This window comes from Zonotrichia leucophrys, chromosome 7 (assembly GCF_028769735.1).
Source record: "Zonotrichia leucophrys gambelii isolate GWCS_2022_RI chromosome 7, RI_Zleu_2.0, whole genome shotgun sequence".
Lineage (NCBI taxonomy): Eukaryota > Metazoa > Chordata > Aves > Passeriformes > Passerellidae > Zonotrichia > Zonotrichia leucophrys.
This window is the reverse complement of record NC_088177.1, coordinates 37,077,466-37,101,615: the sequence shown is the minus strand read 5'-3', so window position 1 is coordinate 37,101,615 and position 24,150 is coordinate 37,077,466. Positions and strand designations below refer to the sequence as shown.

General features: G+C 44.1%; 1 protein-coding gene across 2 annotated transcripts in view; it reads left to right on the top strand.

Moving 5' to 3' along the window:
* USP40 (ubiquitin specific peptidase 40) overlaps positions 1-23,131 on the top strand; it is a 28,557-nt gene extending 5,426 nt beyond the window's left edge. The window contains exons 5-32 of one of the 2 annotated variants that reach the window (XM_064718275.1): positions 5-169; positions 993-1,139; positions 2,639-2,782; positions 3,758-3,886; positions 4,144-4,245; positions 4,791-4,898; positions 5,434-5,755; positions 6,300-6,381; positions 7,177-7,348; positions 7,820-7,904; positions 8,657-8,727; positions 10,230-10,549; positions 11,000-11,126; positions 12,123-12,180; positions 12,471-12,524; positions 12,933-13,021; positions 13,447-13,533; positions 14,001-14,037; positions 14,630-14,694; positions 14,788-14,862; positions 15,263-15,389; positions 16,490-16,584; positions 17,708-17,826; positions 18,251-18,316; positions 18,537-18,747; positions 18,867-18,962; positions 19,693-19,787; positions 21,111-23,131. In XM_064718275.1, coding sequence (XP_064574345.1) covers positions 5-169; positions 993-1,139; positions 2,639-2,782; positions 3,758-3,886; positions 4,144-4,245; positions 4,791-4,898; positions 5,434-5,755; positions 6,300-6,381; positions 7,177-7,348; positions 7,820-7,904; positions 8,657-8,727; positions 10,230-10,549; positions 11,000-11,126; positions 12,123-12,180; positions 12,471-12,524; positions 12,933-13,021; positions 13,447-13,533; positions 14,001-14,037; positions 14,630-14,694; positions 14,788-14,862; positions 15,263-15,389; positions 16,490-16,584; positions 17,708-17,826; positions 18,251-18,316; positions 18,537-18,747; positions 18,867-18,962; positions 19,693-19,787; positions 21,111-21,216 — 3,354 coding nt within the window. In that variant the 3' untranslated portion in view covers positions 21,217-23,131. Of the gene's footprint in view, positions 1-4; positions 170-992; positions 1,140-2,638; positions 2,783-3,757; positions 3,887-4,143; positions 4,246-4,790; positions 4,899-5,433; positions 5,756-6,299; positions 6,382-7,176; positions 7,349-7,819; positions 7,905-8,656; positions 8,728-10,229; positions 10,550-10,999; positions 11,127-12,122; positions 12,181-12,470; positions 12,525-12,932; positions 13,022-13,446; positions 13,534-14,000; positions 14,038-14,629; positions 14,863-15,262; positions 15,390-16,489; positions 16,585-17,707; positions 17,827-18,250; positions 18,317-18,536; positions 18,748-18,866; positions 18,963-19,692; positions 19,788-21,110 lie in introns of both variants that reach the window. The other variant, XM_064718274.1, reaches the window with a different exon arrangement.
* The last annotated feature ends 1,019 nt before the right edge of the window (positions 23,132-24,150 follow it).

Here is a 24,150-nt window from a genome sequence, read left to right as displayed (position 1 = left end):
GCAGGAGATGAGGCAGCACGACGTGCAGGAATTGAACAGGATCCTCTTCAGTGCTTTGGAGACTTCCCTGGTGGGGACATCAGGCCATGACCTCATCAACCGCCTGTACCACGGCATTGTTGTCAACCAGATTGTCTGTAAGGAGTGCAAGAATGTCAGTGAGAGACAGGTAAAGCCAGGGGTCTCCCACTGGGGGGTTCTCTTCAGGCTGTTGACTTTAAATGTTCTTGTTTTTAAAGTCTGAAAATGATGTCATCCTTGTTGAGTGCCTTGTTGAATCCAGGTAGTGAGTTGTCGCAGACGACTTTTATGGGAAAATCCTTTCCATAAGATTTTTGCTCCTGAGAAGCTGAGAAGCCTCAGGAACAAAATGTAAACATTGATTATCTCCTGCTGTGGAATGCAACAGGTGCATCTGTGATTGGTCTCATAGAGTTGTTTCTAGTTCATGGCCAATCACAGCCCAGCTGGCTCAGACTCTCTGTCTGAGACAGAAGCTTTTGTTATCATTCTTTGCTATTCTATTCTTAGCTGGCCTTCTGATGGAACCTTTTCTTCTATTCTTTTAGTATAGTTTTAATGTAATATATATCGTAAAATAATAAATCAGCCTCCTAAACATGGAGTCAGATCCTCGTCTCTTCCCCAGTCCAATAAACCCCTGTGAACACTATCACAGTGAGTGTTGGACTTTAGGCCTTTGGCTGCATTTTCTAAATGAGAATTAAAAAACCTCAATGTTTTGCATCTTCTGAGTTCACAAGCCCTGCCTTTAGTAGATGTAGTTAGCACAGAGTGCAGTGAGGTAACAGCAAAACATGCCTTGACAGTCTTTTATGCCCTTTGTAAATTAAAAAATCAGTTTTTAAAAGTTAATTTCTATGGCTGTGTGAGGTTTTTTTACCCGTCACTGTGATGAATAGGATGGGTATCTTTCTAATCACAAACTTACACCCCTCAGAACCTTGTTTCTTGTTGTCTTTTCTGCACAGGAGGATTTCTTAGACCTCACAGTGGCAGTGAAAGGTGTGGCTGGCTTGGAGGAGGCCCTGTGGAACATGTATGTGGAGGAAGAATACTTTGAGAATGACAACTTGTATCGATGTGGAGCCTGTGATAAACTGGTTGAAGCTTCAAAGGTAACACCTTGGGGTGGGATGATGAAGGGTTAGTTGGGATGTTAGGAAAAAATTCTTCCCTGTGAGGGTGGGCAGGCCCTGGCACAGGGTGCCCAGGAAGCTGTGGCTGCCCCTGGATCCCTGGAAGTACCCAAGGCTGGGCTTGGAGCAGCCTGGGATAGTGGAAGGTGTCCCTGCCCATGGCAAGGGGTGGCACTGGATGGGCTTTAAGGTTCCTTCCAACCAAAACCATCCTGGCATTCTCTGAAACCTCAGCAGGGATGTCAAGAAAAGCTCCTGTGGCTTGTTTCCCAAATGTTGTTGCAGTTTTTTGTCCCTAACATGGAGTGTGGTGTGATTTGGAAAGTATTGACTCCTTCAACACCTCTGCTGCACCTTCCTCTGGGCACGCTGGGGGACTGGCTAAAAGATAAGTTAGAGCACAAAATAAAAATGTGGAGTGGGAGAAACCATGGAAACTCACTTCTGGAAAACCCAAATGAGAGAGAAGAACAATGGGCAGCTGTTGCTCTGTGCAGGGGAATGGGATCTGTTGCTCTGTTTTTGTGGAGGGAAGCAGGCTCAGGCTGGTTTTGCCCTCTGCCCTTGTCACAGCAGCAGAGCCCCTTGGCCTCCTGCAGGATGGGTGAAATCCAAACTCTGCAGCCCTCTGGATGTGGAAGGGGTAGTTCAAAGGGAAGCTGAGGTCAGGCCAGGTTAATCAGCGATTGGGAATTCAGAACTCTCAGCAGTGCCTCATGTGTTGCAGGGCTGGCTGGGGTTTAACTGGGCTGGGTTCAAGGCAGTACAGGGTGAGTTGTTTGCCTCTCACAAGTGCTCATCCATGCAGGAGGAGAGTGGGAACTCTGAATTTGGTAGGAAATCACAGAGCTGGGGGTTGCCAGGCTGTGGATGCAAATGGAATTCCTAATTCAGGGGATTTCTTAAACCCTGTGTGTGTTCCTGTTATGGCTCTGGCAGCGGAGAGGAGGATGGAGACATTGGAAAGGCTCAGAAATGTGGCCATGGAGCCCACACCTGCTGCCACAGGTGGTACAGGATGGTTGGTTTTACTTCTCATGAGGGCTCTTGATGGGCTCACCCATCAAGTGGTTGGATCTGAATTAATCTGGAATCATTAAAATGGATTTTCCTGGCTTTCCTGCCTGGAGGGTGCTCCCCTGTAGAAATGAGGGAGAGCAGCTACTGTGACTGCCTGCATCGAGCCCATGGGCTATGGAAATGTCATTGCTGACTGGAATTTCACCAATGTCCTTTATTTACTGTGGCAGGATCAGGTGTGGGACTGGTGATCACCAGTCAAGGAGGATCTGGGTCGCTTTTAAATTGTGTAGTTGGAAGGGAAATTGAGAATTGGTGAAGACATTTGAAAAATGAGGGCACTCATCTTGTCTCAGGTGGTAACAAAGCTTTGGTGGAAAAGGATTTGACCTCAGCAAGGTGGAAGCACAGTTTTGGTCTGGGTCTGTGCTTAAAATGTTTTTTAAATCCCTTCCCAGTCTGCTAAACTGCGCAAGCTGCCTCCCTTCCTCACCATCTCCCTCCTGAGGTTCAACTTTGACTTTGAGAAGTGTGAGAGGTACAAGGAAACAAGCTGCTACACATTCCCCATCCAGATCAACCTGAAGCCTTTCTGTGAGCAGGTGAGCACTGTTAACACCTGTTAAAATTTTCTATGTGCTCAGCAGAGAACCTACAGCTCAAGGTTACCTTTTATTTTGAGTTTTGTCACGTTTTTGAGTGACTTTGTGGTGTCCTCCTCCACTTTTGGACTGAGCTACCATGTAGCTACAAGGGAGAAGGGTAAAATAATTACCCAAAAAGTTATCTAACCTTTCCTTGACAGGAAGATAATTATCTGGAAATAGAAATTAAAATTTATTTTTGTGTGGTATTCTCTGATAGCATCATGCATAAATTGATCTAGATGTGCTGTAGGTGCCTGTAGTTATTCCATTTTTCTCAGGAATCTCTGCATTCATAAATATGTTTCTGGTTATAAACTGATGACAAATTTTGATTCTTTAACAACACAACAGAGGCACTCTTATGGAACAGACATTTTTCTTCTTGAAGTGTTGCAATGCAAGCTTGGAAATTTCTCAGTGTTCGAATTTGAGGAAGCCTTTTTCCTCCTCCCCAGTTTTAGAGTTTCTAAGTGCTGCTTCTTTTCTCTCTGCTCTTTTAAACAAAATAAGCTTGGTTGTGAACCAACAGTGAAATTGAAAATATTTTGAGTTTCCAGTATGGTTCAGAATCGTGCTTGTTTAATAACACAGATTGCCCAAGGAAGCTGTGGCTGCCCCTGAAGTGCCCAAGGCCAGCTTGGACAGGGCTTGGTGCTGCCTTGGGTTAGTGGGAGTTCTCCCTTCCCCTAGCAGGAACCCAGATGAATTTTAAGGTCCCTCCAACCCAAACCATTCTGGGATTTTATGATTTATCAGCCTGTGCCTTGTGCCAGTCCTTCCTTGTGTCCCCAGCCCTCAAAAGCCATTTCAGTCCCTGCCTGTGCAACCACACACTGAGAAATCTCCAAAGTGATGCTAAAGGTATAAAGCTGTCCTTGTGTGAGAGACTGACCTCAGCTGTTGTTACAATTATTGTTTTTCTTTTTAAAGACTGAGATGGATGATTCAGAGTACATGTATGAGCTCTTCTCTGTTATTATACACAAAGGTGGCTGCTATGGAGGACACTATCATGTTTATATCAGAGATGTGGATGAATTAGGAAACTGGCAACTCCAAGTAAGTCCCTGAAGGCTTTTCTTCCTTGCTTTAGAGGTTGTACTTTTCAGAAAAATATTAAGAGCTGGTTGATGAATGTGCATCCAAACTTAATTAATATTTTAATGAGGCTTTGTGTGTGTTGTCTCATTGAGAAGGGCAGTTTAACAGAATGTCCTTCACACTCCTAGATTGTGCATGATGATGTCAGCACAAAATACTTCAGTCCTCTGTTTGTGTGTGAAACCACAATATTTGTGAGAGTCTTTCTCACCCAGGAAGAAGAGGATGGGCTGATTGAAGAGAAGGCTTTAAGAGACACTGAGAATGCCAAAGAAACAGAAAATCCACTGGCAGTCTTAAAAGGGATTTTATCAGAGGTATGGTATGTAAGGAATTCATTGCTTTGGTTTTAGAGCTAGGGAACCTGCAGGGAGTTGGTGTTTGTGAGAGTGGGCAGGCTTAGGTGTCCAGAGCTCTTCTGAGCTTGGCATGAAGCATTTAAAACTTGGCTTTAGTATTAACAGTGGCTCTTGGTACACACAAAGGTCCTTTTGGAGTATTTCTAAGGCTGCTCACCAAAGCTGTTGCAAAAGGAATCAGAATATCCAGAGCTGGAAGGGACCCACAAGGAGCATTGATGCAGCTCCTGGCCCTGCACAGACACCCCACCAATCCCAGCTTGTTCATCCCTGAGAGCTCCTGCAGCTCTGGCAGCCTTGGGAATGTGCCCATTCCCTGGGGAGCCTCTGGGGGAAGCACCTTTCCCTGATACCCAACCTAAATCCCCCTGACACAGCTCCATCTGATGCTACAGTAGCTTATTAAAAACCAGGAATGATTAAAACACTTCCAGACTGGCTTCTTTGTGCTGACCCCTTGACTTTTGTAGCCTTTGTTACCTTGGTTTTTCATTTCTCTGCAGGAAGAAGCGAAACAAATTCCAGTGGATCAATTAGGGCAGAAATTACTGGAGAAGAAAGGGGTGTCCTGGAACAAGAAATACAGAAAACAATATGGAGCATTACGAAAGGTAATCACAGGTTTGCTAGTTTTGGTTTTAGATAGCTGTTATAATCATTTATATTCTCATTGAATAGTCAGGAGGATGATAATTGAGAATATGGACCCTTGGATTAGCATGTGCAAGGAGAGGTTTGTAATGTGAATTAGCAGGCTGGGGAACAAAAGATTCCCAAGGAATTGTCTGCCTGAGACTTTGTGTATTTTTTTTTATTCTAGTGCAATTTTCCAATTGGTTGCTGTATTTTATGATGTCTTAGGGAAAGTACTTCAGCACTTGTGCTGTAGATGGATGGAAAACTGCTATTTGCTTGTTTTTTTGAAGGGAGATATCTGCAGTTTCCACCATAAATATTTAAATGTGGGTGTGAAGTGTAGATGTGAGTCTTTTACAGAGGTAAACTCTGAAAATACTTGAGGGAGCACCATATAATGAGGGTTGAATTAATGGGGTTTATGTTTCACAATGAGGTGGAGCAGCTGAATGCAGGCTGCTGCATTTAAAACTTCGCCTTTTCTTCATCCTGTCCTTGCTTCCCTTTCAGTATTTGCAGAATCACCCTCAGATATTCCAGCTGAGTCCTGATGGAAATAAGGTCAGCCTGAAGGAGACACACAAGCTCCTGTTCAAGCTGGATTCTCATGGACAAAATCTCCAGAGCTCCTCCCAGAAGAATGATGTGCAGTGGAACTGTGAGAAAAGCCCCCCGAGGCCAAGGGCTGCTTCTGCTGGGTGCCACTGGTTTGATCTGAACGATTCCAAAGTCCAGCCCATCAAGGAGAAGGACATTGAGCAGCAGTTCCAGGGTAAAGAGAGTGCCTACATGCTGTTCTACAGAAAAGCTCAGCTGAAGAGGCCCCCTGAAGGTACACAAAGCTCACCAGGGGATTTTGGGGCATTTCCTGCTTTGACATTTTTTCTGGAGTGGTTTTTTTGTCCTTTCCAAGCTTTATTTTCCCCAGTTTTCCTTATAGTGATCATTTGAAAAAATGATTTAAATGAAGGTACAAGGAGGTGGTGATGTGTTGATTGGCTGTAGCTGACTAATTTTTTTATTTACTCTGCTCCACAAATAATGACAGAGCATCAGCTGAAACAAATACAGGTTGTTGCTGATGTCATTTATGTGTTAATTTCCCTTAAAGCAAGGTTGATTGGAAGGAGTAAAAGCATTTGTTTGTTCTTTATATCATCCTGCAGTTGAGTTTTCAGTGATGATTGTACTGTAATGTCTCCTCTTGATAAGTTTTCTTGTTTTCCAAAGCAAATTTTAAGCTTAATTTTTAATGTCTCCTCTTGATAAGTTTTCTTGTTTTCCAAAGCAAATTTTAAGCTTAATTTTTAATGTCTCCTCTTGATAAGTTTTCTTGTTTTCCAAAGCACATTTTAAGCTTATGTTCTTTGTTGCAGCACGTGGAAATCCACGGTACCAAATTCCTGAGCACCTGCTGAATGAAATGAATGCTGCTAATACAGAGCTGCAAAAGAAGAGGTATATTGGTGTCACTGAACTCAAACAGCTCTTATCTGCTGGACTCTCAAGGGATTCAAAAGGAAAGAAATTCCTTGAGCAGAGTCAGAACTGAAATGGTTCAATGTCAGAGGTTAATTGAAGAACATAATTTTTATATCCATATTCTGCTGGTTCCCTGCCTTCCCTGTTAGCAGGCAGCCTGCAGGATTTCAAGGGAAAGATAGAGTTTAAATTGTACCATTTTCTGGTGAAAATCACTGCAGTTCTGGAAAGAGAGTAGAATGTGGTATCTTAACTGTGTTTATAGAGGGAATTCCTTACTGGGAGAAGGGGGAAGGACTTCGTTTGTGGGGAATTTACAGATAAATGATATTCTCTGCCAGAAAAGTCAAGAGCTTGTGGCATTCAGGTTGGACAAAGCTTTCCCTTGTGTTGAGGGACACAGTGCTGATACACCTGAATCACAGTGAAGATATCAGAATACAGACACAAGAGTTACAGTTTATGGGATATTTCACCCAGGACTGTGGCTGCCCCATCCCTGGAAGTGTCCAAGGCCCCTTGGATGGGGCTTGGAGCAGCCTGGGGTAGGGGCAGCTGTCCCTGCCCACCCAAACCATCCTGGGATTCTGTTTCTGAGGGAATTCCACTCCTTTATTTTTTTAAAGTTTTGCTGCTGCAGCTAGGGACAGGTATAAAGGAGGAGGGGATGTGACAGGGAATTTAGCCCTGGGGGGATCAGCTCCAGAAGAGCTGCACAGAAACATCAGTTTGGTGTTAAATTCACCACTTTGTTGTGTTGTCCTCCCAAAGAGCTGAATGTGACTCAGCAAACAATGGCATTGATTTGCATCTCCACCTGAGCTCCTGCTATAAATTCCACAATGGGGCTTTGCATCCTTCACTTTCTTGGAAAGAGAGCGTGGTGGATTTGACCATTGACAGAAGGAAGACCCTGGGAGACCTCCGGCAGGCAGTGGCCCAGGTACCTGCTCTAGCAAACTCAGCTTCCTTTTTACTTGAGCCACTGCAACCTTTGCAAATAGATTTATGCTGCAGTCTATGTGTCAGGGAGAAATTTTCAACAGTAAATGGAGCTTAGGAGGCTAAAAACTTAATATAGGAGGAAAGAGTGGTGTGGGGGCTGTTCTTGAAGCCATGAAATTGCTGGAATTTTAACTGTGGAGACTTCAAAGTTCACATGAGCTAATTTATTATATTTGGGTAGCATGTGCATGGCCATGGATTGACATTGCAGGACTCCAGGCTTATTCTTAATATTTCATTTTGTGACAGAGTTGGCTTTGTCTTTTCAAGGAGTCACCAATTAAGTGTCACCCAGTGAGCTTGGGAGCCAGGCTGTGGCAGCTTTCAGCAGATTGTAATTATTGTGAGTGCAGCGAGGTGCTGCTCGCTGTTATTTGACATAATTTTTCTGGTTATATTTCCCAATTAGATGTTGGAGTCTTGGGAAGGGGACATGGTTCTCAGCATGGCCAAGCCTTTACCAGCAGGATTACACCTGTACCAGGTGCTTGATGGTAAGAGCACTGCATGCCAGGCCTCCATGCTATTGCTGAATTTTAATTCCTGCAGCCATCAAAGATTTCATCTGTAAACCATCCTGGAGATGTGTATTACTGAACACTCTTCCCAGCTCAAACTCATGTTTAATTATTTAATTTACTTGTTTCACTCTTGTTAGTGGAATGAATGATTTTAAGACTTTGCTGTGAAATCTTGGTTGTGAAATGCAGATCTTAAGCACGTTTGCTGACAAGAATGTATCAGTCTGTGTCTTGCCCTTGATTTGCTTGTGAATGTTTGCTTTCATAGGATTGGCCTAATAGGTGGAGGAGAGGATAGAAGAGAGGAGCCAGGGTGACATCAAAGGAAAATGTAGGTTAGACTCCAGCTGAAGTAGGAATTTTGTAAAGGGAAATGCTCACATGAAGAGTTCATTAATTTATTAATGGTACATCAGTTTTTCAAACTGTCATTCTTGTCTCCAGCTTTGCTTTGTTAGGCAATTCTAAGTGTCAGTTTTTACAACTTACTCAGTAACTTTCAAATGTTATGTTCTCTGTGGTCAGCTTCAGAAAATCACTGTGGAACCAGAACATAACCCAACTCTCTACAGTGTTGACATCAAAATACAGAGACACTCAGAGCTGCTCTAAATATTCCTCCCCATGCTTGTACAGTTTAAGTGTAGTGATTTTTAAAAACTTGCTGACCCTGTTTGTCTGTTTCGTGGGGAGCAAGAACTTGATGATTTTCTCCTATTTTTTAGGAGATGAGCTGACCCTGGATGGCATTGGGCTGGCTGATGGAGCAGACATCTTTGTCTGGAATGGGAAAGAGGTAAAGGAACCAAGCACTTCCTTCCTTGTCAGCTCTGAAGAGATAAGACTGTGCAAAGTCTCCTGGAAATCCTGTGCTGCTTTTATAGTTTTCCATCTTCCTTTTAATATTAAGGTTTCTGCTTAACCTGGAAGTGGTTGTGAAGCTCAGCATTTTATTCTGTCTATCAGCATTTTATTCTGTCTCTATAGTGGAATAAAATGCTACTTTTAATTACTTTTATTGTAAAAATATCCAGTTGATACTGACTTTCTCAAAAAAAAAAAGACCCCAAACTAAACAAAACCACCCAAACATGTAGTAACAGAGTTGGTTTTGTCTTGGTTTTATTTTTGGTGTAGTTTTATTCTATTGCAGCTTTTGTGTCATTAAATTTTCTTCAGCGAGGAGCTTAGGTTGAATATCAGAAAGATTAAGCTTTTAAAATGTAAAATCACAATGTTCAGTCACATTTGAGTAATTCTTTAATGTCCTGAGGGGCTAAATTCCTGTGTCCTAGATTTTGCCAAGTGTCCACTGGTTTCCCAGTTGCTTACCATGGAATGGTTTGGGAAGCCACTTAAGGATCTCATTCCACCCCCTGCCATGGACAGGGACACTTTCCACTATCCCAGGCTGCTTCAAGCCTTGGCCAGGGATCCAGGGGCACTTGCAGGGATCCAGGGGCAGCCACAGCTTCTCTGGATAACATTTTTCTTTCTCTCCCAACATCCATGGGTTACTCTAGTTGTTTGTTCAGTACAAATTTGCTCCGAGGAGGTTGGTTTGAATGGGGAGTGTCTCCACTTTGGTCTCAATTTTCTCCCTGCCCAGTCTTGTTGGGTTTTCTGTGGCTGTTGTTTGAAGGGCCTGGAAAGGCCCGAAGTGGCCTTGGGGCAGCCCGCGTATCGAAGGATGAGAAGAGGCTTCAGTTCTTCTTTCGGTTTTTATGTTTATTAATTGTTTATCTAAAAGATTTTCTTTCAGCCAAACAGAGATCTGCTCAGCAGTCAGCCATGAGCACACTGTGCTGCCTTCTGTACAGCCACCTATCTTTATACCCATTGTTACGTGTACAATATTTATCATTTTTCTCCAATACCATTTATTCTTATTACTCGGTGCACTTTCAGTAATAACCAATCTAAAAGTGCCACCATCACTAAAGAAGATGGAGGAGAAGAAGAAGAAGAAGAAGGACAGGACACGCCCCAATTCCTCCATCTTACTCCTCCAAACCCCCCTGTACATAAATCTTAAACCCTGTGTCTCACCCTCTAATTAACCAATCCCTTCACCATTCACCCCGGTGAAACCCTCCTATCCTCATACAGGTGTCGTCTCCTGTGTAGGACCAAAGTCCAGCCACCAGACACTTCTGGAACATTCCAGGGCTCCCGAGCCCCCCAAGGGTGGTCTCGGTGGCTCGGCACCTCAGGACTGAGATCCTGAGATCCCACACAGTCTCTTCTGTATTTTCTGGAGAAATCCACAGCTGTCATTTCCTTGCTGCTTTCCCTCAGGTTGGAGGCACGAAGGTGCTGACGGGCCCCGAGCACGAGCCCGTGGTGCTGAACGTGCTTCGCTTGGCCGAGCACAACGAGGGCGGCAAGGGGCAGCACTTCAGCGAGGCCCAGCACGTCTGCTCCTGCAGCACCAGCCTGGGGCAGCTGCACTCTGCCCTGGCTCCAGCCGGGGGCATCATCCTCAAAAACACCTCAGGAGCAGACCCAGAAGCCAAGAACTGGGAGGTTTTCCATGAGGAGGACATGAAGGAAACAGTCCGAAGTGTCGGGCTCAGGGACGGGTGCTCTGTGCTCATCTTAGACAGCCATGACCAGAGGTAACGTTTTTGATTATGATGGTAATGAAACAAAAAAGCAATTTTGGCAAAACCAAATTCCAATTTTAGTTCAAGTTATCCTAACAGCATATATTCTCGCAACTAATTATCACTTTGACCTTATAAATATAATTTCATCTTAAGTTTTGGAGACCGGTTATTCGTCAGCTGTTAGGTTTTCTTGCCCTCAAAATGCAGCACCAGTCACAACCTTTGATTTACCCTTGTAAAGGGGGAACAACGCATGCTCAGTGAATCCAAAGTTGCCAGAGGGAAATTTGTGCTCTCATGACACTCTGTGCTCCCTGAGGCCTCTGCTGTGTGAGATGCCATCACTTTGAACAGCTTTGGCACCATTGGTTTATTGAGAGCTGTGCTGGAGAGTGATGTAGCCCTGCTAATGTTTAGTTTTCCTGTCTCTGACTGTCTTTGCACTGCTGATTCCCACAGCTTTGTCAGCGTGGCAAGTGGGAATTTGACTGCCTTCACCTATGACATCAGCTGGCTCCAAGTGAAAAACTTCTGTGGGGGGGAAGAGGAGCAGAAACACGTTAAAATCACTGCCACTATTGAAACAGTAAGTGCGCGGGGGCGTGAACGGCCCTGGAATCCGGCTATCTGGTGAGGGGCGAAGGCCAGGGCCCCTGCGCATCAGAAAACAGCCCCCCTCGGCGTCTTGGCCTCGGGCTGAGCTGGGGGATAGCTCGGAGCAGCGCGGTGAGAGACGAATCAGGAGGCGACCACTTGCTGGGGGTAAACTGTCGGTTTATTACAGAAGAACCAACAAAGAGGGGAAACACCCAGCAAATGACCCCGAACAAGGGCAGGAGAGGGTTTTAAGGGAAAAGGGGGGAAGAAGGCAGGGAAACCTGGCTAACCAATAGAAATACATATTTGGAGGTGCGAAACATAATTGATATACCAAAGTAACCAACTGTTATAAATCATGGGAGGGGCTCCGGGCTACAGCCAACCATAACTCCCAGAGAAAAGAAAATTCTCGAAACCTGGGAGGAGAAAAGGGGTGATTGACTGGACCCAAGGAGGAGACAACTTTCACGTTATAAGAGAAATTAGGAGAAGAGCAGTTTCATTTCGGCAACTAAGAACAGCGAGGTTTCCATAGCAACCTAACTGACAGGGTAGCAGCAGGAAGTCCTGGGAAAGGAAGAAACCATTTAATACAGAAAATAGGGGAGCATACTAACAAACTTAAGAACACACTACAGCAAGTAAGGACTCTGCTTTCCTGAACAGCTTGGCCCCTGCACTTGGCCCAGCTCATTCCATGTTGCCTCAGGGATGAAGCCTTTCCCTGCTGAAATTAGTGTTTGAGCTCAGAGTTACAATGCCTGGGGTATTTGCAGGTAGCTTAAAACCAGTGCAGTGTTTTAGGGTCAAACACTTTTCTCTTTGGGCCACCCTGTAAATGGAAGTTTGAGATGGTGTCAGAACCAGAGCTGAAAGAGAGGGGAAGGATTATCTTTGTGCACTGGCACTTGAGCAAGCAGGGGTGTTGGTGGCATTCCAGGCTGGAGGTGTTCATATCCCATTTCATGTCCCTGTCTGTTAGGTGATGGCAGATATCAAAATGAAAGCCATCAGGGAGCTTCAGCTGGAGGAGGAGCTGGGTAAGTGTTCAGCTGCTTTATCAATCTGATAATGCTATAATTTACTGGCTTTTGACTGGGTTTAGTGGTGGAATTTTTCTTTCAGTGAAAGAATAAAAGCTGAGACTGTTGCTGGAGTCTTGAGGAGTCTCTCTCCAGTTATTTTTGATGTCACTGAGGGAGACCTCTAAGATAAAGCTGTTGTAATTAATCTTAAAGGTGTTACTTGTCTGAAATTCTGAGCCAAATTCCTATTTTATTCCCATTTGAATTACTTAATACTTCTCTCTTTCCTGCCCTTTTTGCTGCAGCAAACGAGAGCTGTCTTAGACCTGTTAGTGGCAATGGGAAACTCCTGTCTCCAGGTAAATTGATTCATTGAATCACTGTTCTGTAAGAAATTCACTGGGGAGGTCTCTGTTTGTCCTTCCCTGGGAGAAGTTACCTATACATAACTCCACTGATTCCCAGGCTTAACTGAACCAGTTGTGGGTTTGGTTTTTTTTTTTTTTTTTTGCCCAGTTTTAACATTAATTAACAGTACCAATACAAAGATAGGGGTTAAACTGAAATGTTCATCTTGGTTTTATTGCTTACATCCCTAATCCACCTGTGCTCCTGAGGAACTCTGGGAGATCTCCATGCCTTTGTTCTCCTCATAGGGCTCTCCCAGATCTGCTGTCAGGGCTGAGCAAGCTCTCCAGAGAGCACTGAAGGGTTTTAGCTTGCTCTGAGGATGATAAAATTGATGTTTTTATTTGTCTTCCCTGAAGTGCCTGAGGATTACACAGTCAAGGAAGCAGAGCTGAAGATGGGAAGCTTGCTGGGGCTGTGCCGTGGGAAAGCTCCAACTTCCACTCAGGTACAGCAGTGTGGGATGGGAGGAGCCTGGTGCAGGGACTCTCCTAAAGAGAATAAAGGCAAAAAAGGAGGGATATTGCTCTTGGAACATGCAAGTTGTAAATATCCCAGGATCCCAGAATGGTTTGGGTTGGAAGGGACCTTGAAACTCAGGCAATTCCACGCCCTGCCATGGGCAGGGACACCTTGCACTGTCCCAGGATGTTCCAAATCCTGTCCAACCTGGCCTTGATGTGCAGGGGAAGGAGTGGTTGTGCATTTCTAGAGACCAGGGGTGGCTAATGAGGATCTGATGATGGCCATAACTCAACTATCTTTGCTTTTTGTTCCCTTTTAGCGTAAATGTCATTTTTGATTACATTCTTGCCACTGGAATTATTCTTACACTTCCTTATTTATTCTGATGGTTTGCTTTTGGATTTTCAGCTCTTCCTGTACTTCATGGTTGGGAGTGACCAAAGCTGCAGCCCTGAGATGGAGATTGTTGTGGAGGAGACTGCCTCTGTCAGAGAGGTAAGGCTGGCTGCTCCCAAGCTCCTGGACAGCATTCCTTGCACAGGCCTGGAGGCAGAGGGGTTGGGAAGAGCCATGCACACAGTGAAGGAAACTCTGGTGCTACCAGTCCAGTGTTGAATTTGCAGCTTTAATTATTTATTTAATTTTTTTAAAAGCGCATCTGAAAACTCTGGGGCAGAATTTGTTCAAGTAAAGGCACAAACTGACAGCACAAGTTTAATTTTTTACCAGCTTGGGAAAGCTGGCTCAGCTGATGTGGTGAAATTTTTGCCTGAAAACTATCTCATCCATGAAGGGTTTAATATGTAGCCCAAATACATCTTGTCTATCTAATTATATTGTTTTAAGAATTGACCAGCAATCAGTCACTCTCTAAGTCAGAAAATTCTAACATAGGTTTACTGAAAAATCTAGTTTTCAGCCTCAGCATTGACACAACTCTCATCCTGTGTTTCTTCTTTCAGTGTCTCAGTTTAATGCTGGAGAAATCAGGATTATCAGGTTAGTTGTGTTGTTATTTACATACTTTTTAAAGGAATTTTAAATGTTTAAAAGACAGCTTTTCCTGCCATAAATTGTGTAAGTTTTTTCAATGATCTGTGTCCTTGTAATGGGAGGAGGGGAATATGTATATGTATATATGTATATATGTATATATATGTGTGTATATATATGTATATATTTAATATTTTATATATGTTTTATATATTATATATATTTTTTATATAATATATTTATATATATATGTTTTAAAGTTTTTCTATTTTTAATAAAAATACTGTTTTTATTTTAAAGAGCTTGCTGTAGATTGAAATGATAATTTGACACATGGGAATTCTTTCTTTCCTCTGAAACCAGGGAAAATAATTAGATAGGTGAGGAAGGGAGATCTGTGCAAATAAAAGATTATTTTCATACAGCAAAAGATCTGGGGAATATGAAAGTGATAATTTATTTGTGTTTAAAAAGCAAATAAAAATAAAGAACAAAAGAAAAAGGACCCTTGACACTTGTTAAGAGTTTTAGAACATTTTTCCACACTGGTTTTATTGACTGGTTAGTTTTCTGTGTGTATCTTTTTTGGTTTTGGTAGGTGACAACTGGCATTTGAGAAGGATTGACTGGTGCTACGAGGCAGGGGAAGCACTAAGTGAGGAAGTAAGAGGAGCCTGTTTTAACCCCTGGTTCTGTGCTCCCTGGGGGGAAGGCAGCTGTGGGCTGACAGGGATCCTGTGCTTTCTCTTCCTGCAGAATGCCACCCTGAAGGAGCTCAACGTTTGCAGAGGAGACACTTTGGTTATAACTGAAGGAAAGCTTCCAGAAAAGGTAAAAGGAGAGTGGGCAGTGTCTGGAGACTTGGAATCCCACAGTGGTTTGGGTTGGGAGGGACCTTAAAGCCCATCCAGTGCCACCCTGCCATGGCAGGGACACTTCCCACAATCCCAGGCTGCTCCAAGCCCTGTCCAAGCTGGCCCTGGACAGATTGTCACTCAAAATTGTGGCATTATTATTTTTGCACCACCACCTTTTTCCCCACTGAATCACACCCCCAGCTGCCACATCCACACATTCTTTGGACACTTCAGGAGTGCTGACTCCACCCTGGGCAGCCCATTCCAAAAGCTTAAGTTTTAAACAAATCTTTTCTCTCTTCCTGTGCTAAAGGTGAAATTTCACCTTGTCTGCACACCAAACTTGAGGAGCCACCTGGTATTTTCTGTTCCAGGGTTTCCTGAAAATCCCCATCTGGTGGCTGAAGCCTTCAAGCCATAAGAAACATGGAGAGAATGCACAAGAGCAGGTGAATGGGATCACCTGGAAGATGGAGGCTTTGCAGGTGTCTGCTGCAGCAGGTGAGCTTGGCCAGGCTTTGAAAGGAATCATCAAACCCAAATTTTAATCCAAGGCCTTAAAACCCTTCTGAAACATGGGAAGGGCTGCATGAATTGCATCAAGGTTATGGTGAAAGGACCACTCAGGAGACAGATGCAGTTTTGGACATAAATGCTGGCTAATCCTCTTGTAGGGATGTTCCTCAGATGGATTGGCTCAAAACACCACTAAATTTTGTAGTAGGGGCTCTTTATTTGTCAGTCTCAAAAAATTCCTAAATAGATTGAGTCTCAGAAAATTCTAACATAGATTGGAATGTTAGGCAGTGGCAGCAGTGTAAAGCAACTCCTTCATGAGCACAGATGTGATTGGCTTCAAATGCCAGACTCCTGAAGGCACAATGAATTCCCTTCAGGCTGTGTTGCTTTTTGGGAAGCTGTAAAAGGAAGGATGGGTAAAGATTGAATAGTATCAAAGATCTTAAATGCAGTGTTTTAACTGTGTTTGCTCTTAAAGGTCAAATCCAATACCAGCCAAGGCAGCAAAATCAAATGAGGGTTGAGAAGGAAGGAGAAAATGAAGTGGAAATAGAGAATTGGAAAATGTGGAAGAAATTGATTTTTTCATTATTTATTAAAAGTAATATTCCTCTGGTGCTGAATTGTGCTGCAGGGCAGGATCCCTCCCTTTGCAGAAGTTTCTTTTGCATTTTTCTCCTGCCTCAAACCTTTCCTGAGTTTCACTTTCTCCCCTGCTGATTCCAGTAGGGGAACTAAGAGCAATTTAGTTTTGCTTGAAGTAGGTTTGCCCAGTAACTAACACTATTTATCAGTGGCAATAACTGCTCCTAGCTCTGAAATTTGCAGTATAGGATCTGTATGGGAACTGTTTGGAAATTATTGGGGTGTATTTTGTGTGCTGGATGTGGCCATGGCAGGGGGTTGGAATGAGGACACCTTTAAGGTCCCTTCTAACTCACACCAGTCTGAGATTCCTGGATATGCCAAGTGGATTCCAGACTCCTTCTCTAAGTGAAATGTGACCATGCAGTGGCTGTTATCTCTCAGGACCATACAAATCACATTGACTCTTCCATTATTTGTTTCTTCCTCCTCCAAAGCTCCACCAGAAGCCACCCACCCAGGCCTGGATCTGTGTTATGCTGGCAGGATAGAGATAGCAGGAGAGGCCTCTCTGGAAGATCTGAAGATGCAGGTTAGATGTTCTCCTGTGTGGGACTGTGCAGCAGCGCTGTGGTGCCTCGAGCTCTATTAACAGCTCTTTTCTATTTCCTTTTCCCCTGTCTCCAGTCTGTTGTGCCATGGTGTTTATGCCATGGCCACTGGTAAGTACCAAGAGGCAGCTGGAGCACGTAGCTCAGACACTTCCTTAGTGTCCCTGCTGTCCCCATGCTCCCTGTCACCTGGCCTGGCCTGCAGGAGCCTCGTTGCACATCAGCTGAAGCTCTGCCTGGCAGCTTTTGTCTTTATTTCAGTGTAAAACCTCTCCATGGGAAGCACACACACGGAGCAAGCACCTCCTAAAAAACCACTTTGCCATTTCCACATTGTTCCTGTATTAGTTTCTTGCATCCTTTTGGTTTTTAATTTCTGTATGTGGAATCTGATGAATGAAGAATTGCTTTGGGGTGCACAGGTTTGCCAGCCAGGAAGGTCTGGCTCATTTTGTTTGGCCAGAAATCAAAACACCTTTGTATGGTTTTAATACACTAAAAACCAAACCAAGCAAAACACCCCAAAAGAAAAAAAAATAAACCCAAAACCCACCCCAAACTCACAAAAATGTAGCACCCAGACCTACAAAAGGCTCTGTGTGGTTTAAGCAGTGATTGATCTAGTTGAACTGCATGGGGAAGGGTCTCTCACCTGATTCTGCTCCATACCAACACTTATTTTTTGGGTGTGACTTCAGTTTTGGCCTCTGCCAGGCTACTGCTATGGAGAACTGTTTGCAGCTTGATCAAGGAGAACTGGCTGAGCATGGGAAGTGCTGTGTCCTTGGGAAGGGCTTAGAGGAGCTCAACACTTGGCTGGAGACTGGGGCAACCACTGCAACAGCCTCATTCCCTCCCAGTTGTTCAAATTCTGGTTAAAAAAAAATAATTGGGTACTTTGGAAATGGAAGTTGAGTTGAGAATTGTTGAGAGGGAGGGAAATCCCAACTCCCTTTGGGGTTGAAAAGTGAGTATTTTGCTCATGGCCACAAGCAACAGCTGGTGTGGAATAAATCTCAATACCTTGCCCTCTTTTTTGGAAGCTAATCCAGTGGTTTTCTGTTTTTCCAGAAAAATTATTGAGCAAGTATTTCTGGTTTTCAGGCTCTGACCTTGCCCTGCTGCCAGGAGCAGGTTGTGCCCCTGCCCTCGTTCCTCAGAGCTTGGACAGTGGACAGCAAAGGCCCCGGGAAGCTCCTGCGGGACAACAAGAGGAGGCTCAGGTGGGTTCCCTGGGGAATGTGCAACAGGCTGGATGTGGGATGGACTGGGGGAGATTCATCAGCTCAGTCTGGGTTGGAAATGATCTTAAAGATCAGCAGTCCCCTGGGCAGGGACACTTTGCATAGTCCCAGGTTGTTCCCAGCCCCAGTGTCCAAACTGGCCTTGGAGACTTGCAGGGATCTGGGGACAGCCACAGCTGCTCTGGGCACCCTGTGCCAGGGCCTCACTGCCCTCACAGGGAGGAATTTTTCCCAATATCCCAACCATCCCTGTCCCAAGCCCCTCTCCAGCTCTCCTGGAGCCCCTTCAGGCCCTGCAAGGGACTCTGAGCTCTCCCTGGAGCCTTCTCCTCTCCAGGTGAGCACCCCCAGCTCTCCCAGCCCGGCTCCAGAGCCATGTAGACAATCTCTGCTCTGTTTTCAGTGACTACAGGCTGGGTGCCAGAGTGGAAATCTGCATAGAACCCTTGCAAGAAGAAGAGAATTTGGGGTAAGAGCTCAAGTTCTTTCTCTTGTTTCTTACAGCTCTGCATTTGAGGGAAGCCTTCACTGAGCAGCTTTTGACTTCAGGGCTCTCAGGATGTGGGAAAACCTTGGAAGTTGTTTATTGTTTTCCACAAACAAAGTGAGGGAGGGCAGGAGTGGGAGGAAAGCTGGGAATTCTGAAAGCATGGCTGACAAGAATTTCCATTCTCTCATCCTGCTGCCAGCCCCCACGAGCTGCTGCTGCGAGTCCAGATGGGAATACCAGGAGAGAGGGACTACTCCAGCTCCCGGGATTTGGTGTGGGATATCTCCAAGGAATGCACAACCTGGGCTCTGAGGCAGAGAGTGGCTTCTCATTATTGTCTCCCTGCAGATAAAATTGAAATAGCCAAATACTTCCCTGAGAGATTTGAGTGGCTGCCAATATCTAGCTGGGTAAGAGCTGGAGTGACAGAATCCAACAGTTGTTGGAAAGGAGTGTTGGTTTGGGCTGCAGTTCCTTAGGGATTGAATTTAAGGAGAATTCCAAACTCTTCTGCTTTGATTTTGTTCAGACACAGCAAATCTCCAAGAGGAAAAGGAGGAAAAAGCAGGCGAGTTTGCAGTCAGCACCTTACCACCTGAAGGATGGAGACATCATTGGGGTGAAGGTAAATTTCCCTGGATTTAGTTGTTGCACGAGGATCAGCTTCAGGCAGTGTCCCCTTTGCTGTGTCTTTATTTCTTCCTGGTTTTCTCTCATCCTGCTGCATTTCTGGGAGTACTGGGATGTGGGTTTGGACACTTCATTCTGCTGATAGGAAATTTCTTGCTCTTGCTCCTTTTCCTTTTTCTCCTGGATCTTTTTTCTTGCCCTCTTTTTTTGACTTTTTTTTTTTTTTTAATTCTGAATAAATCCAAGGAAGTGCCCTTTCAAAATCACATTACAGACACAAACTGTTACATCTTATGGATTACTGAACTATGACAGTTCTATTTCATGGTGTGAAAAGGAATTACCCAGCATTGAGCTCTCAGCTGGCAATCAGGCTTAGTTAGAAAGAAAGAACATTCTGGCTGGGTTTTAGAGCAGCAGGAGAAAAATGTGATATCCTGTCCTGCTGTTTTAGCCTATTGAAAGAAATCCAACCCTGGAACTGTTCCTGTCCAGGTTGGATGGGGCTTGGAGCACCCTGGGATAATGGAAGGTGTCCCTGCCCATGGCAGAGATGGGACTGGATCATCCTTAAATCCCTTCCAACACAAACCATTGCAATTCTAATGAGCTTGAAATTAATCAGTGCAAAACTAGTCAAAAGAAACAATCTGGGAATTTATTGTGTCAGCTGGGAAATAGTTTTACCTTCTGACTTTGATCTCTCCAATCCTTTTTTATAACAGAACCTTCTCCTTGATGACACCAAGGACTTCAGCACTGTCAGGGATGACATTGGGAAGGAGAAACAAAGACAGCTGGCTCTGGAAAAGAGGAAAAGGTAAGTGAGCATTTAGTTTCATTTTTCTTTAGAAATATGCCAAGTGTTTGCTGCTTTTCAGAGGGGCTGTGGCTGCCCCATCCTTGGAAGTGCCCACAGCCAGGTTGGGTGGGGTTTGGAGCAATTGAGACAGTGAAAGGTGTCCCTGCCCATGGCAGGGGGTGGCACTGGGTGGTCCTTAAGGTCCCCTGAAATCCAAACCATTCCATGATTCTGTGGTGCTGTTTGCAGGGGCCCCAGGACAAGGGAAGAGATGAGAATCTTGAGTCCATGTTTCATGTATCTCACCTCTCATATCACCTCTCATATCACCTCTCATATCACCTCTCATATCACCTCTCATATCACCATCTCATTCCACCATCTCATATTCTCATATCATTCTCATATCTCACTCTCATATCACTCTCATAATCTCATATAATCATTCATATATCTCATATATCTCATCTCATATCTCATATATCATATCTCATATCTCATATCTCATATCTCATCTCATATCTCATCTCATATCTCATATCTCATCTCATCTCATCTCATATCTCATCTCATATCTCTCATATCTCTCATATCTCATACTCTCATATCTCTCATATCTCTATATCTCTATATCTTCTCATATTCTCATATCTCAATTCATATCTCTCATATCTCTCATATCTCTCATATCTCTCATATCTCCCCATATCTCTCATATCTCTCATGTCATATCTCTCATATCTCTCATGTCATATGAAAATTATATGATGTTATATGAAAATGATGACTTATAAAGAAATTTGAAGATGTTTCATTAGAAGGCTAGCTAAGAATAGAAAGGAATGAATAACAAAAGCTCATGACTCTCAGAGTGCAAGCCAGCTGACTGTGATTGGCCATTAATTAGAAACAACCAGCATGGACCAATCACAGATGCACCTGTTGCATTCCACAGCAGCAGATAATCATTGTTTTTCTTTTCCTCTGAGGCTTCTCAGGAGAAAAATCCTGGCAAAGGGATTTTTCAGAAAATATCATGGTGACATGATTCAGCCTAATTGGATAATTTTGGAGGCCAGTGGTAGCTGGGTGCTGTCAGAGCACCCAATTCCACTAATCCTGCAGGGAGCACTTGCAGAATTCAAACTCCTGGCTCTCAGTGTTCCTCACTGAGCCTCGTGGTTTTCCCTCCTGGAGCACACTGTGAGGATGAAAATGAACCCTTGGCTGGCCTGGCCTGGCTCTGGCTGTTTTCACAGCTCCCTGGAGCTCAGAGTAAGGCCAGGCTCACCCTGCTGAGGCCCAGCACTGAGCTTTACCCAGGTTGTTTGTGTTTTCCAGCCGCCAGGAGCGTGCCCAGGATCCGCTGTTCCCTGAGGAGAAGCTCCCCACGAAGCCCCGCAAGCCGGAAGTGGCTCTTTCCATCAACGTGGGCGTTTTCAGATAGCACCAGGAGCTGCTCTGCCCACACCACCCTGTGCTAACCTGGCCTGCAGCTCCAGCAGCAAGAGGGGCTCTCCCAAAGGGTCTTCAAGGATCCCTGAGGCACAAACTGGCTGTAGGATTCAGGATAACGCTGATTTTCTTCTGCTCTCTCTTGGGGAAGTGCTTTAAGGGTCCCTTTCTCAGTGTGGTACTTACTCTCAGGCTGAGTAAATGCACTTTATAGAGGAGGAAAAGGATTAATATATTGTATAACCCCTCAGTGACTCTTTTTTAACCACCCAAAATGCTTTGTTGGGTCAGATCTGACCCTTCTGCACCATCACTACTGAGATCTAATGCAGTCATAATCATCTCTTTTTAGAATTGTTTCCCATCTCTGATCACTGAAGCTGCTGTTGATACCAGAATTTGCTTTTCTCTCTTTATCTCTAAACCTAAGTCTGTAAGAGCTGGAGTCAGCCCTAAGAATGAAGGCAGTGTGGAAATCTCTGAGCAGAGTGCAGGAAATTGGCTTAAAAAGAACAAGTCCAGGATCTGTCAAGATGTAAAACCCGGAGACATCTTTTGATGTGGAACAACAGGGACGTAATCTTAGATTTTGAAGTTTCTGGGGCCTGTTTTGTTGCCCATAAACTTCATTTTGCAATTTCTAGGGTATTTTTGTTGTCCCTGAACTTCATTAACAGGCAAAGCGGTTGGAAAAAATGGACAGATCCAATGTTTGAGCTTCAGTGGGTTTTACTCAGGAAAAAGGCTTGCATTTATTTTCAGTGCTCCTCTTCAGAGGAGTTTCCCTCATTTCCCATCTTTCCAGCTGTTCTGATACTGTTACATTGGAGAACCAGTTTCTCTTGGTGTCCTGAGCTGACTTTGAGCAGCTCACTGAGCTCCAGGTCAAAGGCTCTGAAGTATTAACTCCAAAGTGAGCCTGATTATCCTGAGTTAAATCTGTGGCAATGACAGGACAAAACACAAGTTTGCTTTTGGGGGCTGCAGTAAATATTGGACCTATTTGCTGTATGTAAGAGGAGCTGCCAGTTGAGAAAATTTCTCAAATTTTGGGTCATGTGAGATTTAGATTTTTCATGTACCTTTTATAGGTTAACACTACTCTGGTATTTCAGACAGCAAAAAGATAAAAACTGACACTCTGCTAGCAGCAAAACAAAAGAAGTGAAAAGCACCATGAAACACACAATTATTATTTATTTCTGTGCATATCTTTAGAATTCAGCAGGTGCTCCTGTGCTTTTTGGGGCTGATGCTCTGCAGAAGGAGCTGTTTAATGTCCTCACTGACTTGGATCCTGAAATCCGAGTTTCATGAATACATTTTCTGCCTGTGGAAGGGGCAGTGGAGGTTTTCCCATCTTCATTTGTGTCGCCTTCTTTCCATGTCAGGTGTTCTTGGGAGCCTGGCTTTACAGCAGGGATCAGAGGTGCTGATTCCAAAGGTTTGTGTTCCCACATGGTTCCAGCCCGTTGGATTTGTTCGCTGTCCCTTCAGTTCCTCTGGTTCCTGCTGGAGAGCTGGGCTGAGCTCAGCCTTCCCCTCTTGAATAACTCTGGCCTCTCCCTGAGAACACCAAGTTTGGAGAAATTGAAATGCAAATTCCAAGTGGGAATTTTGTGCCTTTGTTCAAGTGTAATGTAGCAGCACCTGCACTGAACCAATCTTGGATTATTTCTAGTGTTGGCTCAAAATGCTTTTTGGTTTTTTTTTTCCTTCCTTGAAACTCTTGTGGGCCATTCCACAATGAGAGAGTTCATGGAAAACGGGGCTGGGGAGAGGAAACACCTTTTGAAAACGGAGTCTTGGTGACTCTGTCGGTTCTGATGGTTATTCAGCCTGGAAGAGCTTTCATCTTTATTTTTCAAGTGTTCTTCACAAAATAAAATGTCATTTTTATCTGCCTAGTTGGCTTGTCTGTGGATGTCTCACTGGTTGGGAGTGGCACAAATGGGTTTCTGATGTGAGTATTAATTAGCTTTAATTTTCCAACGTTTCTGGACCAACATTCCCATCTCTGGGGGAGGTTTCCCCATTCCTTGTGGCTGTTGTTATTTCCTGAGCCTCCTGTCTTGGTCCTGGCTCAGGGCTCTGAGTGCAGGAGCAGCTTTGCTTTGTCCCATTATTCCAATCCCTGTGGGGGAAAGCACCAAGGGTGGCAGGGAAAGTTCCTCCATCAGGACACAAATTAAAGCCACTCTGATGCCCTAGACTTATAAAAAGGCTTGGAAAATTTTTTAATTCCAATTTTAATGCATTTTTTGGACTGGTTATTTTGAGCAACAGGTTTTGACTGAAATTAGCAATTGGCTTCTAGAGACTACTAAGCCACTTCCTGGGAAATAATTATTTTTAAGGGTTTTTTTGTTTGTTTTGGGGGTTTTGGTGGGGGGTTCTTTATATTTTTCCCCCCTCTTTTTTTTTCCCCTCTTTTTTTTGTCCTCTTTTTTTTTTCCTCTTTTTTTTCTCTTTTTTCTCCTCTTTTTTCTCCTTTTTCCTTTTTTCCCTTTTTCCCACTTTTCCCCACTTTTTCCCACTTTTCTCCTCTTTTTTCCTTTTTTCCTCTTTTTTCCTCTTTTTTCCCTCTTTTTTTCCTCTTTTTTTCCTCTTTTTTCCTCTTTTTTTCCTCTTTTTTTCCTCTTTTTTTCCTCTTTTTTTCCTCTTTTTTTCCTCTTTTTTTCCTCTTTTTTTCCCTTTTTTTTCCTCCCTTTTTCCTCCCTTTTTCCTCCCTTTTTCCTCCCTTTTTCCTCCCTTTTTCCTCCCTTTTTCCTCCCTTTTTCCTCCCTTTTCTCCCTTTTCTCCCTTTCCGTTCCATTCCTCTTTTCTTTCCTCTGGCTCAACCCAGCTTGCTCAGACCTTTCTGGGTTTCCAGGTACAGCGAAATCTCCCAGACTTGAGCTGAAAGATTCCTACACTTTTCACAGCA